Source organism: Lissotriton vulgaris, chromosome 10 (genome assembly GCF_964263255.1).
Source record: "Lissotriton vulgaris chromosome 10, aLisVul1.2, whole genome shotgun sequence".
Taxonomy (NCBI): domain Eukaryota; kingdom Metazoa; phylum Chordata; class Amphibia; order Caudata; family Salamandridae; genus Lissotriton; species Lissotriton vulgaris.
This window is the reverse complement of record NC_141698.1, coordinates 319,890,907-319,905,592: the sequence shown is the minus strand read 5'-3', so window position 1 is coordinate 319,905,592 and position 14,686 is coordinate 319,890,907. Positions and strand designations below refer to the sequence as shown.

The 14,686-nt window shown below is 44.9% G+C and overlaps 1 protein-coding gene across 1 annotated transcript in view; it reads right to left on the bottom strand.

Moving 5' to 3' along the window:
* CCDC13 (coiled-coil domain containing 13) overlaps positions 1 to 14,686 on the bottom strand; it is a 498,753-nt gene that overhangs the window by 73,185 nt on the left and 410,882 nt on the right. Inside the window, exon 14 of the mRNA XM_086941089.1 lies at positions 9,199 to 9,353. Within this exon, the coding sequence (XP_086797215.1) occupies positions 9,199 to 9,353 (155 nt within the window). The remainder of the gene's footprint in view (positions 1 to 9,198; positions 9,354 to 14,686) is intronic.

Genomic DNA, 14,686 nt, shown 5'->3' with positions numbered 1-14,686 from the left:
TCCGACATCAGGATATCAGGACACCAGGACACTGGGAAGCCCATTTGGAAGCCCCTTTGGAGACTAAGAGGGGGGTTTTGCAATAGCCGGAGCAGCGATTCGACAAAGACAAAGACAGAACCAGCACAAGAGGCAGAGGCAAAGCGCCAGAAGCCGAGCGACACCCCCTAAACCCAACCAAGAACCCAATCAAGAAACAAGTAAGGAGGGGTAAAAGAACAGGGGTTAAAGGGTCCAAGGGCCAAGGTGCCAAAGGGGGCGGTAAAACCGAGAGGGACGGTAGAAAATTCTGGCACCTGTATGGTACTTGTCTAGTCAACCCAGTCTTTGGTACCAGAGAAAAAGGGCTGGAGAGTGATACATATGAGAAAAGTTACATTCTGACGGACAAATAAGACATAATAAGTCATAAAGGCGCGCCGAGATAGCGGAACCAATCATTCATACTGAGTCCATTTGCTGTAACATAGAATTAAATTTCTACGCTCCTTGCCAAAAAAGTTACTTACCTAACCACCCAATCCCCGTTTATACTCCCAAGTGTATTCCCCCGACGGCAGCTGTCGCGCAGGCGGCAGACGGGCTTGGGGATTCCAGGGAAAGACAACGCAGGATAGGAGCAGGAAAAGACAAAATTCCGGAAAATTTGTCCAACATGCGGTCAGGAAAAATTCGACAATCTCGAATACAGAGAGCAAAAAGAAGGTTGACAGCAAAAGGGAAAAAAGATGAAGGGAACAAAAGTAATTCAGAAGAGTCAACCAGGAACGAACAATCTGACCAGGCACCTATTCACATGGCGGAACCTTTTAAGTTTGGAGGCGAAATGTTGAAATACAATTTTCAATTCTTAAAAGAGCAAGGGGTAACAACACTAAGCAATAGTGTAAAATCACAAAAAAGTCCAAAACACCCAACCAGCTCGATTTCATCAGGCAAAAAACGTAAGATAAGAAATGACTCGGAAATAAGTATAAGCCCTAACCTCAAAGAAAAATCGACAATAAAAAATTGGCTGATAAAAACCTTGGCACAAGTCCATGCACCCCAAAACTAAACAAAGTTAACACCCAACAAAACATCAGATGAGGTTAACGAAAGTAGCCCAGCCCCCATAAATCAGAGCAATTTAGGACCCCAAACAAATCTGCAGAAAAGCGCACAAAAGATCGAGTGGTCCAAATCATTCTCAATCTTCGATGAAACGGAACTGCGTAGAATGCTTGAAGAAAACACACATAAGGAAGCCGACCCTACGCAACTGAGTCTAGAAAACTTGAGACAATTGGAATACCCGGATAACATCGGCGAAAGAAAAGCTAATGGTCAAGAAAGGAAGCTAACAACTGCTCCAATAATCCTTACATCAAGCCCAATAAGACAACCGGCGGAAAAGAGCCAAGACTCTACCATAATAAAGAGCACAATAAAAGAAGAACACCCTATAACTATTTCTTCTTTAGAAAGTTTAAACAGATCAATAGGGGCACACCCACAACAAAAGGAAGGAAAATCCACACTTTGGGGGGATGTGCTCCTAAAAAGTTTACAACAAGCAATTAACGCACTAAACTTTCAATCCAACAAACTCGACGTGCAGGTAGATTTGATGAACCTAATTGCATCTCACATATCGGGAATAAATTTGAAATTGGAAAAAATTTCGTCATACATCACAAGAGAAAAGGAGGTAGATCATCCTGAAAGAAATATTAGCAGTAACAAGTGGGAAAACCAGCAAAGGTGAAAATCCCAACACAGAGGAAAATAAAAACGGAAGCCAAAACAGAATAATTCACATTATCGAGGAAGAAAAAACTTTAAACGATACAGATGAAAACGAACAAATAAAGAGAGGTCTGGGAGAATACAAAACAATGGGTTCATCAGCCACATCAGAACCTCTAACAAAAAGACAGCGGAAACGGGCAAGGAAGGCAAGAAAAAACGCTACCAAAAGTAAGCAGGCAAAACAATTCTTCGCCATCTTTGAACAGAAGACAAAAGAGGCCAGAATAAACCCAATCACAGACACTCCAATTACAGACACCCCTACCAAAGAAGACCGAAACAAAGAAACAAACTTAGACGAAGCAGAGGAACAAATTAAACTTCCAGTCAGAACTAAAATAACAGCAAACACACAAGGAAAATCAAAAGACGAGGAACAGTTAATCACAAACGAAGCCAATGATAATAGCAAAAGGCTAAAATCAAACTATAGAGAGGTCTTAAAACAACAAAAAACTAAGGAAAACAATCCAAAAAGGGAACGCGAAACATGGGACAACAAAGGATTAATTCAGCATACTGAAGAAATTTCACCACACACCAAGGAAAAAAAGGAAAACAAGCAAAGCCATAAAACAGAAGCCGATCAAGCGAGGAAATCAAATATTGGCCTGATCATTACGGCGGGAAACAAAGGAAGAACATGCAGAGACCAGGAAGCTGAGTTATACAATAAAACAAGCCAAAATGAAGGAAACTTTCAAACAGATCAAGATAAAACACACCTCTTACAACAAGCATGCACAGTAGATTCCATTCGTCCGGACTTAACAACTATGGCCGGCCAAAACAACAACATAACCTACATTCGATTTGATCCAACAGAGGGAAAAAGGAGAATTTATCAAACCGGACTGCCCGAAACAGCAAGAATGGAAACAGAATGCAAACTACTGTTCAAGCTGGAATTCCAAACAAAAGGAAATTCAGACACGCTGAACAGGGGAAATATCCTTCGATTAATCGAAGAGATACCAATACTGAGGGGGATAACAACAAGTGACCTGAAAGCAGTTGAATTTATCCAGGGAAATACAGACACGGGCTCGGAAATAAGTAGTACCACCTGGGTATCTAAAGAAATAGCAGAACTCATATTTTCAACCAGGACACATTTCATAGAATGGGGAATAACCTTAGAGCGTCTGACCCCAATAAAATACCCATTCCCCTTACTAATCAACAAGATTACCCAACCGAACAACGTAAAGGGAAAATCCCAAACAATCCTGAAAGGAGCAAGAAATAAATCTATTTCGGAACAAGACCTGAGTAGTACTAAAACAAAGCAACTATACCAGGATCTGAAGGAACACAATGATTGGTCCTGGGTGGCGCAGGCGCTAAACTCCCATTGATCCTGATGTATGCAAACTGATACAAAACAATCAAAGACCAAAGGCCAATTTATCCCCAATACCAGAAACAAAAATAAGGATTTGCTTGTGGAACGTACATGGTTTCAATGAAATGTCCCAAGACAGAGAAACAACAGATTACCTGAGTAAATTTGAAATAATTCTACTCCAGGAAACCTGGAATGTAACCGCGAGGCAAATCATGGGATACGAGGAACATCACATAATGGCAGAAAAATTTTCAAAGTATGGACACCCAAGGGGAGGTCTGTCAATCTTCATTACCAATAATTTTGACTGGAAAACTGAACTGCTTGACTCAGGAGAGAATTGGATACAAGTGATCAAAGTAGAGCCGAAAGTAAACAAAAGGAACTCTGGATGGAGTTTACTTATTATAAATCTATACATTCACCCAGACAAGAAGACCAAATTTGAAAAAGCACTAACTTTGATAAATCTGATAAAATCTTTACACAGAACTTACCAATCGCATGAGATATTCATTTCCGGCGACTTCAATTGCAATCTAATCAAAACAAATAAGAAAAAGGACAAAATCCATAATATTTGGAGCGATCTGGAACCACTAGGTCTAACAATCCTAAATGGAAAAATGGAGGGAGACATACCCGCCAAAACCACTTTCTCCAGTGGGAAAAAGAGCTCCATAATTGACTTCACCTTAACAAGCAATGAACTAAAAAAGAATATAGAATACTTTGGAATACAAACTCGACCTGAGAGCGACCACTTCCCACAAGAGACAATAATGAGGTTAAACACTGAAGAGAAAACACAATTAGAATTCCTTTCCGCAATTCCAGAAATATACAAACTGAAAAAACTTAAAAGCAAGGGCCCAATAAAAAAGGAGATAATGGACTCAGTGTTAGAATATGAAAGCTGTTCTACGGGCATGGAAAACCAATCACCCATAGCAAACTGGGAAAATCTACATACATTTTTGCTGGAAAAATTTGCAATAAATACACCGGCAAATGATGGTCACAAAGCAAACAAAGAGCCGTGGTACAACACCAAATTAAGAGATAAGAAAAGGGAAATTGCGAAAAAATTAAGAATAAGGGCAGCAGAAAAAAGGTCCGGAAATGAGGCAGATAACAATAACATACAAAAAATGAGGAAAGAATATAAAGAGGACTGCAGAAAAGCTAAAAAAGCTCATTCAGAAGAAATCTGGGTGGACCTTCTAAGAACAAGTAAATTACCAAATAGCGGAGAATTTTGGAACATAATAAATAAACTCTCAAAAGTAGTTGGTGAACAAGCCAATATAGGAATAAGTGAAACAACATGGGCCGCTTACATTAACAATCTGTACAACATCCAGAGCTATTCAATCAACATAGAAACAACCAAAAACCTAAAAGATCAAGAACAAAAAGATACAGAGCCCGGACAACGGAAGAACGTCCAGCAAGAAAACATTGCCCAAGAGGAACAAGCACCGTTGACAACGATCAAACACCTAACCACACTAATAAGGAAAATGAAAGCGGAAGGAGCAGCTGGCCCAAATGGAATGCCGAACGCCCTATTCAAATATGATTCCGAGTTCTGGGCAAAATATTTGACCCCACTATTTAATTATATTCACAAAGAAAAAAAGATTCCACCATCCTGGCAAGGAAACATCTTCCACCCCATTCATAAAAGTGGATGTAGAATGGAACCCAGGAATTACAGATTAATATCTTTAATCGATGTGGAGGCAAAGCTTTTCTCATCCTGTATATTGTCCCTACTTCAACATTGGATAAAAGACAATAATATAATACCTAAATTTCAAACCGGATTCAGGGAAGGTATGGGCTGCTTAACCAACCTGTCAGCACTGTCTTTATTAATTGAAGGAGCAGGGAAAAGAAAGACTGGATTAATAGCCTGCTACATAGACCTGAAAGCCGCCTTCGACCGAGTCCCCAGAAAACGCCTATGGAAAAAACTGGATCTTTGGGGTCTACCGCCGGCATTAATAGAAACAATAATGGCACTATATAGCGGAACATGGCCAAAAATAAAACTGGGAGACGGAAGAAGAATATCTGCAGAATTAAAAATAACAAATGGCCTTAAACAGGGCTGCGTGCTCTCCCCAAGCCTTTTTAACATATATCTGGCTGACCTAAAAGACCATCTTCAGAATGCAAACGGACATCCGCCAAAATTAGCCAACGAAAGCATTCAGTTTCTCCAATACGCCGACGACATAGTATTCTTAAGTCAAACGCCAATAGGCCTACAAAGAATAATATCAAAACTAACAGACTATTTTGAGAGAGAAGGCCTAGAACTAAACATCAAAAAAACAAAAGTGGTGAGACTAGCGGGCAATAGTAGAAGATCTTTCAAATGGTACACAAAAGGCAGACAAATCGAGGAAACAACTGCTTATAAATATCTGGGAGTTACAATAAGTAAAAACATGTCACTTTCAGACCAAATAAGAATTATCATCGCAAAAGCACAATCACTGAGCTTCGCGTACAAAGTTCTCCAAGATAAACTACAATGTCCTTCATACGACCACCTGTTAAAGGTAATGGCAGCCCAAGTCTTACCATCACTCTCATTCGGACTGGAAATATGGCATGGAAAAGAAGCAGCCACTTTAAATACTCTCCAGACAAAAATATACAAATCTGTATTCCATCTATACAAAGGATCAGCCCCGGCCCAAATAAGACTGGAATTTGGTTTACAAAATCAAATATATCAACGGAAAGCTGCCCTAGTAAAATGGTGCTGGAAACTAAGATCGGCGGAAATTGGCTCTTTAAACAACTTATGTTGGCAAGAAATAAAAAAACAATATGACCAACATGAAGCCAACTCATGGGGCAATGATCTGCGAGCATCACTAGAAACCCTCAAAATAGAGGAAATCTGGAAAAAACCACCGGAAGAATCATCTCTCAAAAAGATTTGCAAATTAAATGCAAAAGCCTTATCTTTGGTAGAAGATAAAAAGACTTTGGCCAAGCGGCGCCATGCATGGACTATTTTAAATTCATACAAACAATTAAAACCTCAAGCCTACCTCATAGCGCACTTCCGGCTATCTTTAAAAACAAAATTCATGAACCTTAGACTGGGAGACCACTGCTCCAAAGACTTGATCCCATCATGGAAAGGCACGCATCAGGGACGAAGTTGCAGGTTATGTGACTATCACAGTGAGACCTTGTGTCACCTCCTGTGCACATGTGAATCCTCCATAGAAAAAAGGAAGAATCTATTGAAACCCATTTTTAACATGCTACAGATCCGCACCTGTAGGCAAGCTGTGACCAGTTGGATGGGAGCAGGTTCAAACATTCTAATATGTCGCGGGGTAAAATTCATGAACTCTGTAGAGAATATGCTCCAAAAAACAGAAACAGACTACAGATAAGGCCTGGGAGGAAGTATATAATTAATGAATCTAAAAACAAATTTTAACCACATGAATTTTTTAACCTGTTGTTATTTTAACAGAACTTTTGTACATGTATGCTTTATGGTTGTGATAAACCAAATAAAGTAAATTTTTGACTGACTGACTGTATTCCTTTAACATGTGCAAGTTCTGATTTTAATACATCACATTACAGCACTGCACTGATAAGTACTTTTTTAAAAGGTACAGCTATTAAACCTGAACCATTACTGAATAAATAGGCAAGGTAGTTGTCATGTAAACCCTGAAAGTGGTCCAGAATAATATAGAGTAACATCATTATCTATTAAATCAAACACAATAGGTTTTTGTATAACTGGTATTATGAATTTACATGTTTGAAATTACTTTCATACATGATAATGAAGAAAAAAGAGTTTTGGTGAAATAAAATATTGGTATAAGGTCACATAATTTAAGCAGGGAAGCCGAAATGCACCCAATTTTTTGGTTTCACTTTGTACAAATCAGCCAGTAACTGGGTATCTATTAATCTTTTCTTATGTTAAGGCTTTGTTTTTTTCTGTAGTTTTATATAGTGCAAACTCGACTCAAAGGTACTGGAGCACTTTACTTCGGAGAACCTTAAATGAGTACCTGTTGAATTACACAAGGTCAACATTCATTGAATATAGGAATGGGGAGATTAAGTGATTTATCCAGAATCACAGGATGATAGGCAGCCACCAAGACTCAAACCTGGTTCCCCATTCTAAAGTCGACAGCTCTGGCCCTAAAGCCACATCCATGGCACATGGAGGGAGGCAGGCAGGAGCCACATATGAGCCCTGCTCGTTACTGGCTCAAAGGTTGCAACAGGATCTCAAGCCCAGCTAGAGCCAGGCTTCAGGTCAAGCCTGGCTTGAGCTTTTAGTAACTCGCCCACCTCTAGATATATGATGGAGATGGACAACTGCCTTAACTTACCACTGTTGTTTATTATGCTCATGGCCATGCACAATAGAACAATTGTAATGAGCTGCCAAAAGCTTAGCTTCTGCCTAGCCTTTACACTAGGCTAATAAGCTGCCTTGTAACAGATAGTCACTTCATGGTACACATCCCATGCATCAGAAAACTTAGTGGAAACAGCACTTCAATAGGTCAGCTTTTGACAAGTGAAGTTATGGAAGAAGAAGCCATTCCATTATAAATATTACTGCTTATTGTTAGGGGCATATAGTGGGTTTAAGTGTACCTTCGGAGTTCAAAGGAAACTGAAAAATGTGTGTTCTCTCCCACAATTTATTTAAAAGGATAGTATATTTGGAAGTGTGGAGTCAATTTGCAGTGCTCAAAAGTGAGCGTGCAAACATTCCACTTGCAGAGTACAATACCTTACTGCCTATGCTTTATAAGGCCCAGAAGACACTATGCACACACAATGAACACACTTTTATTAGCAATTAGCACAAGGCCATTATGAAGGGAGTATGTCAAACACATTACTCACACTTTTGGGGTTTGTGGTATAAGCATTACTTTATTTATATTTATTGATAACATAGATTGTGTAATCCCCTACCTTACACCTATCTTCAGCAGGACAGTTTCCTTTGATTTAGGGAATTCAGCAAATTAAGAGCATACACATGTATTATAATGGATTCCTGAATTTATACCTGGCACTCCCACAATACAAACAAACCTTTGGAAATTGTGTGCTTTAAGATGTATTGTCATTTTGATAATTTCAACATCTAAGGGCCCCATTACGATCCACTCGCCACCATAACAGTGAACGAGACCGACCGCAAGAGGTGCGGCAGTCCCGCCAGGCCCAATAGGATGCGACCCCCACCCTGGCAGTTGCATCCCGCATATTTTACAGTGCGGCGGGCGGTGCTGTAAGCAGCACCCGCTGCACTGCAAAAGATGCATGTTGTGCATTGGCATGCACAACGTGACAGGCATCACGCAGTGTCTGCCACCTTGTGCATGCAAATGTAGGGGGTACCATAGGTACAACCCAAGGGCAGCCTCCCACCCCTCTGGGGGCCCGCAACAGGCCCCCAAAGTGATCACTGCATGCCTTTCCATGGAGGAGTCTCCGCCATGGAAAGGCATCCCACCGCTGGCATAGTAATATGGATGGCAATGCCTGCAAGGCACCGCTACCATATTGAATGCCTTTTCCGCCCGGTCGGCAATCCGACCGGCCGAAAAGCAGCGGGCGGTCTTTCCGTCCGTTGTGGTGCCCCTCGCCATACTAATATGGCGGGGTGCAACTGGGGCATTTGGTGGGCAGATTGCCACTGCCGGGCCGGAGGTGGCGATCCGCCCGTTATGCTAGTGGGCTCCTTGGCTGAATATATTATTTTGGGCCTTTGCGATCATTTCAACGAAAGGTAGTTTTGATAATTGGAGTATGTGTTGGTGGTATTTAGAAACTGAAAGATTTGGTAACCTGTTTTCAGTGATGCAAGAAGAGCTACAGAGGAGGGAGGAACATTGTATATAATGCTAACACAAGACAATGAATGCATTTGTGGGGTACACCAAGGCCTTGAATGAAGTAGGTGCAAAGTCTTAATACATGAAGCAACTCTCAAAAAGAAGAAGTATGTATAGTAACACTCTATTTACCTGGCCTGCTCCTTGCACTAAGCTTTTGGGCATTAGGATTTCTCCCAGTCTCCATCTTAATTTTTTCAAATTGCTGCTCCAATATCACAGTCTTCCGTCTCTCCTCATGAAGTCTCCTCTCAGCATCCAGGACCTTTTCACTGCTTTCTTCCATCCTTACATTGGCAATAAAATCCTGGGTTACTTTCTTTTCATGGTGGCATACAAAAATAAAATCACACAGAAATAAATCTCCTTGTTTATACTTTGAACCACAATTCCTGCCAAGCTTAATTAGAATATGCCTCAGCCCTACTAAACCTTATTAAGAAATTTCCAAATATACTTGTAAGATGTCAGAATAAGTAATGTAACTCCCAAAATATCACCTGTAACATATGTCCTTCTGCCCATTCAGTCATGCGAAGGGAAGAACGTCCCATGCTTAAAACAGGAGTGTGTGAGATGTAAGTATAAGTAAAATATCCTAGTCAGAATAACTGTTTTATTCTTAGAAATCCACCAGGAACATATGTGAAACATCATCTACTTTTTGTAGTACCTTGCATACACTACTGTCCGTGTATGAGAGTAGTATCTAATGGTACAAGCAAACCTGAATTACAAACCAAACACCAGTCTTAGCACCATCTTCAACTCACCTTCCTAACCAGGAATAGGCATCTTACGAAACCTCGTTGTGCAACCTAAATATCGAACCACTGATATTGATGACAAAATATTGAAAAGAAAATATTTACAAGTATGTACGTCTAGATTTTCTATACTTGCTCCACACATTTCAAGGTATGTAGAAGTGGAATTAGAAATAGTGCATATATACTTCCCTCTAGGCACTTGCCTTTCGATATTTTGTCCCTCAATATTCTGTTCTCAACACTCTTCTATCTCAATATTGTTTGTGTCGATATTCAGTAGTACAACTGCAAGCGTCAAGGCCAAAAAAGGTCAATACATCCTACCCACTTTGCTTCTCTCCCCATCATTTTGGATTTCTTCCAACTAGTTGTGTGCCACAAAACTACCAAAAGCCCCCTCTTTAATCGCAGATATTAATGTAGCCAGAAACGTAGCACTAAAACGTCACCGCCTGAACTCCAAATATTCCCTGTAAATGCATCAGTCATAACAAAGGTCCCCATGCATAACCATGGGCATCATTTAAGGATCACCAGGGGCAGCAACTGTGGTACCTGGTTTGCTCATTGGTAATGCTGAAGCTGGCCTGGAGAACCCTGGCTCACGGATTGTTGAGTCTGGTCAATGGAAAACTGTCTGCGCCATCACTGGGACTGCACTAAGCTCTTTCCGTTGCACCCAGTTATCACATTCATCTGTCACTTTTGCTTACACAAGGAGATGATGGACGGAGTGCTGAAACTTTTCAGACATTCACCCCCAGTCACAGATCTGGGTTGAATCCATCATTGTTCTTAAGCTCACTTCGCCATTCCAGTTTGGACCCAGCCATTTGCAATTCAGCCCTGACCCTCATGGGAACAATCCGGCCCAAACTGCCAAACCAGGTCCTCCCCGGACTGGAAACAAACATCCTGGGAATGGTTTCGGGGTATCACCCCTCATCAGCCAGGCTAGCTTGAATCCAGTGGCAAAGTAAGCAAGGCACACCCTGCCAACTTTGGGCGAAGAAAGCAAACACAAGGAGATCAATTGTTTCTTTTTCTTTTGCTTACACCATCAAGTCATCATGCATACACACGTTGAGGGACAAGTAAGGCCAGGGGAGCTGCTGCTTCAGCCTCTGGTGGCAGTGCTGCTAGCATTCACTGATTGAGAATTATATATCGTTGACCTCAATGAACAAGTTACTTACCTTCGGTAACGATATATCTGTAAGAAACATTAGTTAGTGTTAGATTCCTTACCTTAGAATATCCCCAGGCGTCAGTCTGGATCCGGAAACTTTTGCGTAGCAGTACCCCTGCGCGTCGGTAGGCGTCGTCTGCAGGCGTCCCCTGCGGCTCCGCGTCCGTCGTCGGCGTCGTGCGCCGTGATGACGTCGCTGGAGTATATAGACGCCGCCTCCGCGCGCTGACGTCAGTTCTTTGTACACAGCTTTTCCGCGCCAGGAGACGCAGAGCCATGAGAGAACCAACACTGGTGCCATGTAAAACTAGGGCCCTGAAAGGGATGTCCTTAACCCTAGGTATCAGTTCGCAGAACGGGGAGGATGGGTGGGTTTGGTAAGGAATCTAACACTAACTAATGTTTCTTACAGATATATCGTTACCGAAGGTAAGTAACTTGTTCATCTGAAAGAAACACGTTAGTGTTAGATTCCTTACCTTAGAATAGATACCCCAGCAATACCAACCCCGGTGGTGGGTCTGCGAACCAATACATTCCTACACCAGAAAGTCCTGGAGGACAGAACGGCCAAAGAAGCCATCCCTCCGGACTTGACTGTCCAGGCAGTAGTGCCTCGCGAAAGTGTGCAGCGAGGCCCACGTAGCCGCCTGGCAAATGTCCTGCAAAGGGACTCCCCGGCCCAAGGCAGTAGTAGCCGCCGTGGCCCGAGTGGAATGGGCCCTCAGCCCAACAGGAGGCTCCTTTCGAGCCAAAGAGTAGCACGCTTTGATGCAGAGAACGACCCATCAAGAGATGGTCCGTTTATGGACCGCCCGTCCCTTCTTCGCACCCACGTAGCCAACAAACAGTTGGTCATCCACCCGGAACTGGCGTGTGCGATCCATATAAAATGAAAGCGCACGTTTTGGGTCCAGACGATGGAGCCGCTCTTCATCCTTTGAAGGATGCGGAGGCGGGAAGAAGGAAGGGAGGGTGATGGACTGCCCGATGTGAAAGGCCGAAACAACCTTGGGCAGGAAAGAAGGTCTAGTCCTCAGAACCACCTTGTCAGGATGAATGGACAAGAAAGGAGGTTTGACAGAAAGAGCCTGGAGCTCACTCACCCTCCTGGCAGAGGTGATGGCAACCAGGAAAGCCGTCTTTAAAGTCAGGAGACGGAGAGGGCAAGAATGAAGGGGCTCAAAGGGAGCACACATCAGAAAGGTCAGAACCAGGTTCAAATCCCACTGAGGCATCACAAACGGAACAGGTGGAAACATGTGAGTGATGCCCTTCAAGAATCGAGTTACAATCGGGGATTTGAACAAAGAAGGCTGATCAGGAAGCCTTAAAAAGGCTGAAAGGGCAGAAAGGTAGCCCTTGATAATGCCCAGAGCAGAGCCCTGCTGGGCAAGAGAGAGAAGAAACAGAAGAACCTCGGAAAGAGGGGCAGAGAGTGGATCCACAGCCTTTGCTGTGCACCATGCCACAAATCTGTTCCACCGACAGGCGTATACCGACTTAGTGGAGGGACGCCTGGCTGCCAGAATTACATCACAGACTTCAGGAGGCAAGTCAAATGGCCTCAACTGCCGCCGCTCAATCTCCAAGCATGGAGTTGGAGACTGGACAGGTTCGGGTGGAGAACCGCCCCCTGCTGCTGCGACAGAAGGTCCTCCTGAAGGGGCAGGCGGATCGGGGGACCGACTGACATGCTGAGTAGCTCGGGATACCAGTACCTTCGAGCCCAGTCCGGGGCCACAAGGATGACTTGGGCCCGGTCGCGCCTGATCTTCTTCAGCACTCTGGGCAGAAGTGGTATAGGCGGAAAGGCGTATAACAGACCGCAACTCCACTCGCGCCGAAAGGCGTCGCCGTGCGAGTGCCGTCTTGGAAACTCCAACGCGCAGAACTGATGACATTGCGCGTTCTCTTCTGTGGCGAATAGATCTAACCAAGGCTCTCCCCATCGCAGAAAGAGACCTTGTGCCACGTCCGAGTTCAGACGCCATTCGTGATCCATCGAGCACCGACGGCTGAGTTCGTCCGCCCTGGCGTTCAGGGAACCTGCCAGGTGTTGAACCGTCAGAGTCACGCCCTGACGTTCCAGCCATTGCCAGAGGCGCAGAGCCTCCTGGCAAAGGGTCCACGACCCCACTCCGCCCTGTTTGTTGCAGTACCACATGGCGGTGGTGTTGTCGGTGAACACCTGCACCACACTCCCGTTGACAAAGGGGAGGAATGCCTTCAGTGCTAGACGAATCGCCTGCAGCTCCAACAGGTTGATGTGGAGCCGGGACTCCGCCGGAGACCAGATGCCTCTGATCTCTGCCTCTCCCAAGTGGCCACCCCAGCCCTGGAGGGACGCGTCCGTCACGACAACGTGCTCCGGTTGGGGAAGGGAGAGGGATCTGCCTCTGACCCAATCGCGGTCCGTAAGCCACCACTGCAGTTGTCTCGCAGTGCCCTCCGAGATCAAGACGTGGTCGGACAAGTTGCCCTGATGCTGGGCCCACTGAAACTTCAGGTCCCACTGCAGAGCCCGCATCCGCCACCGGGCGTGATGCACCAGAAGGATGCAGGAAGCCATCAGTCCCAGCAGCCGCAGCGTCAACCTGACCGAAACCCGGGATAGCGGCTGAAAGATGGGAATCAAAGCCTGAATATCCCGGACCCGCCGTTCCGGAGGATAAACCCGAAACTGCGCCGAGTCCAGAACCGCTCCGATGAAAAGGAGCTTTTGAGAGGGACACAGGTGTGATTTTGGCACATTGATGGAGAACCCCAGGTCGTGCAAGAGGTCTGCCGTCATCTGAAGGTGGTGGACGACTGTCTGGGGCGAGCCCGCCTTCAACAACCAGTCGTCTAGGTAGGGGAAGACTGAAACCCCCAACCTGCGCAGATGGGCTGCGACCACCGCCATCACCTTTGTGAACACCCGTGGGGCGCTGGTAAGGCCGAAGGGAAGCACAATAAACTGAAAGTGCTCCTGGCCTACCGTGAACCGCAGGTAACGCCGGTGGGCCGGCAGGACGGGGATGTGAAAATAGGCATCCTGCAAGTCCAACGCTACCATCCAGTCTTGTGGGTCTAGAGCAGCCAAGACCTGAGCTAACGTCAACATCTTGAACTTCTCCTTCCGGAGGAAGCCGTTGACGTTCCTTAGATCCAAGATAGGACGTAGGCCCCCCTTGTCCTTCTTGGGTACCAGAAAGTAGTGGGAATAGCAACCACGCCCTACTTCTGGCCCAGGAACGCGCTCGATGGCCCCCTTGGCCAAGAGGGCCATAACTTCCTCCTGCAGAAGTGTCAAGTGGTCCCCCGACACACGGTGGTTCTGCGGTGGCATGGCTGGAGGAGAGGTCTCGAAGGGGAGGGAGTAGCCCCTTCGGACGATTTGCAGCACCCACCTGTCCGAAGTGATCGTGCGCCAGTGAGCGTGGTGATGGCGAACCCTGCCACCCACTGGCGTCACATGGGGCCGAAAGCACGGACTAGGAGGATTTTGAGGCAGATGCTGCGGGGGGAGGTGTGGTCTGACCCCGCCGTTGTCCCCGACCGCCACCACGGCGGTTTCCATGGCCGCCACCGCGTTGAAAGGATTGTTGCGGCGCGTGGCTGGCAGCACGTGTGGGGGCGCCCCTTCCTTGGCCACGAAAGGGACGAAACGAACCCGGTT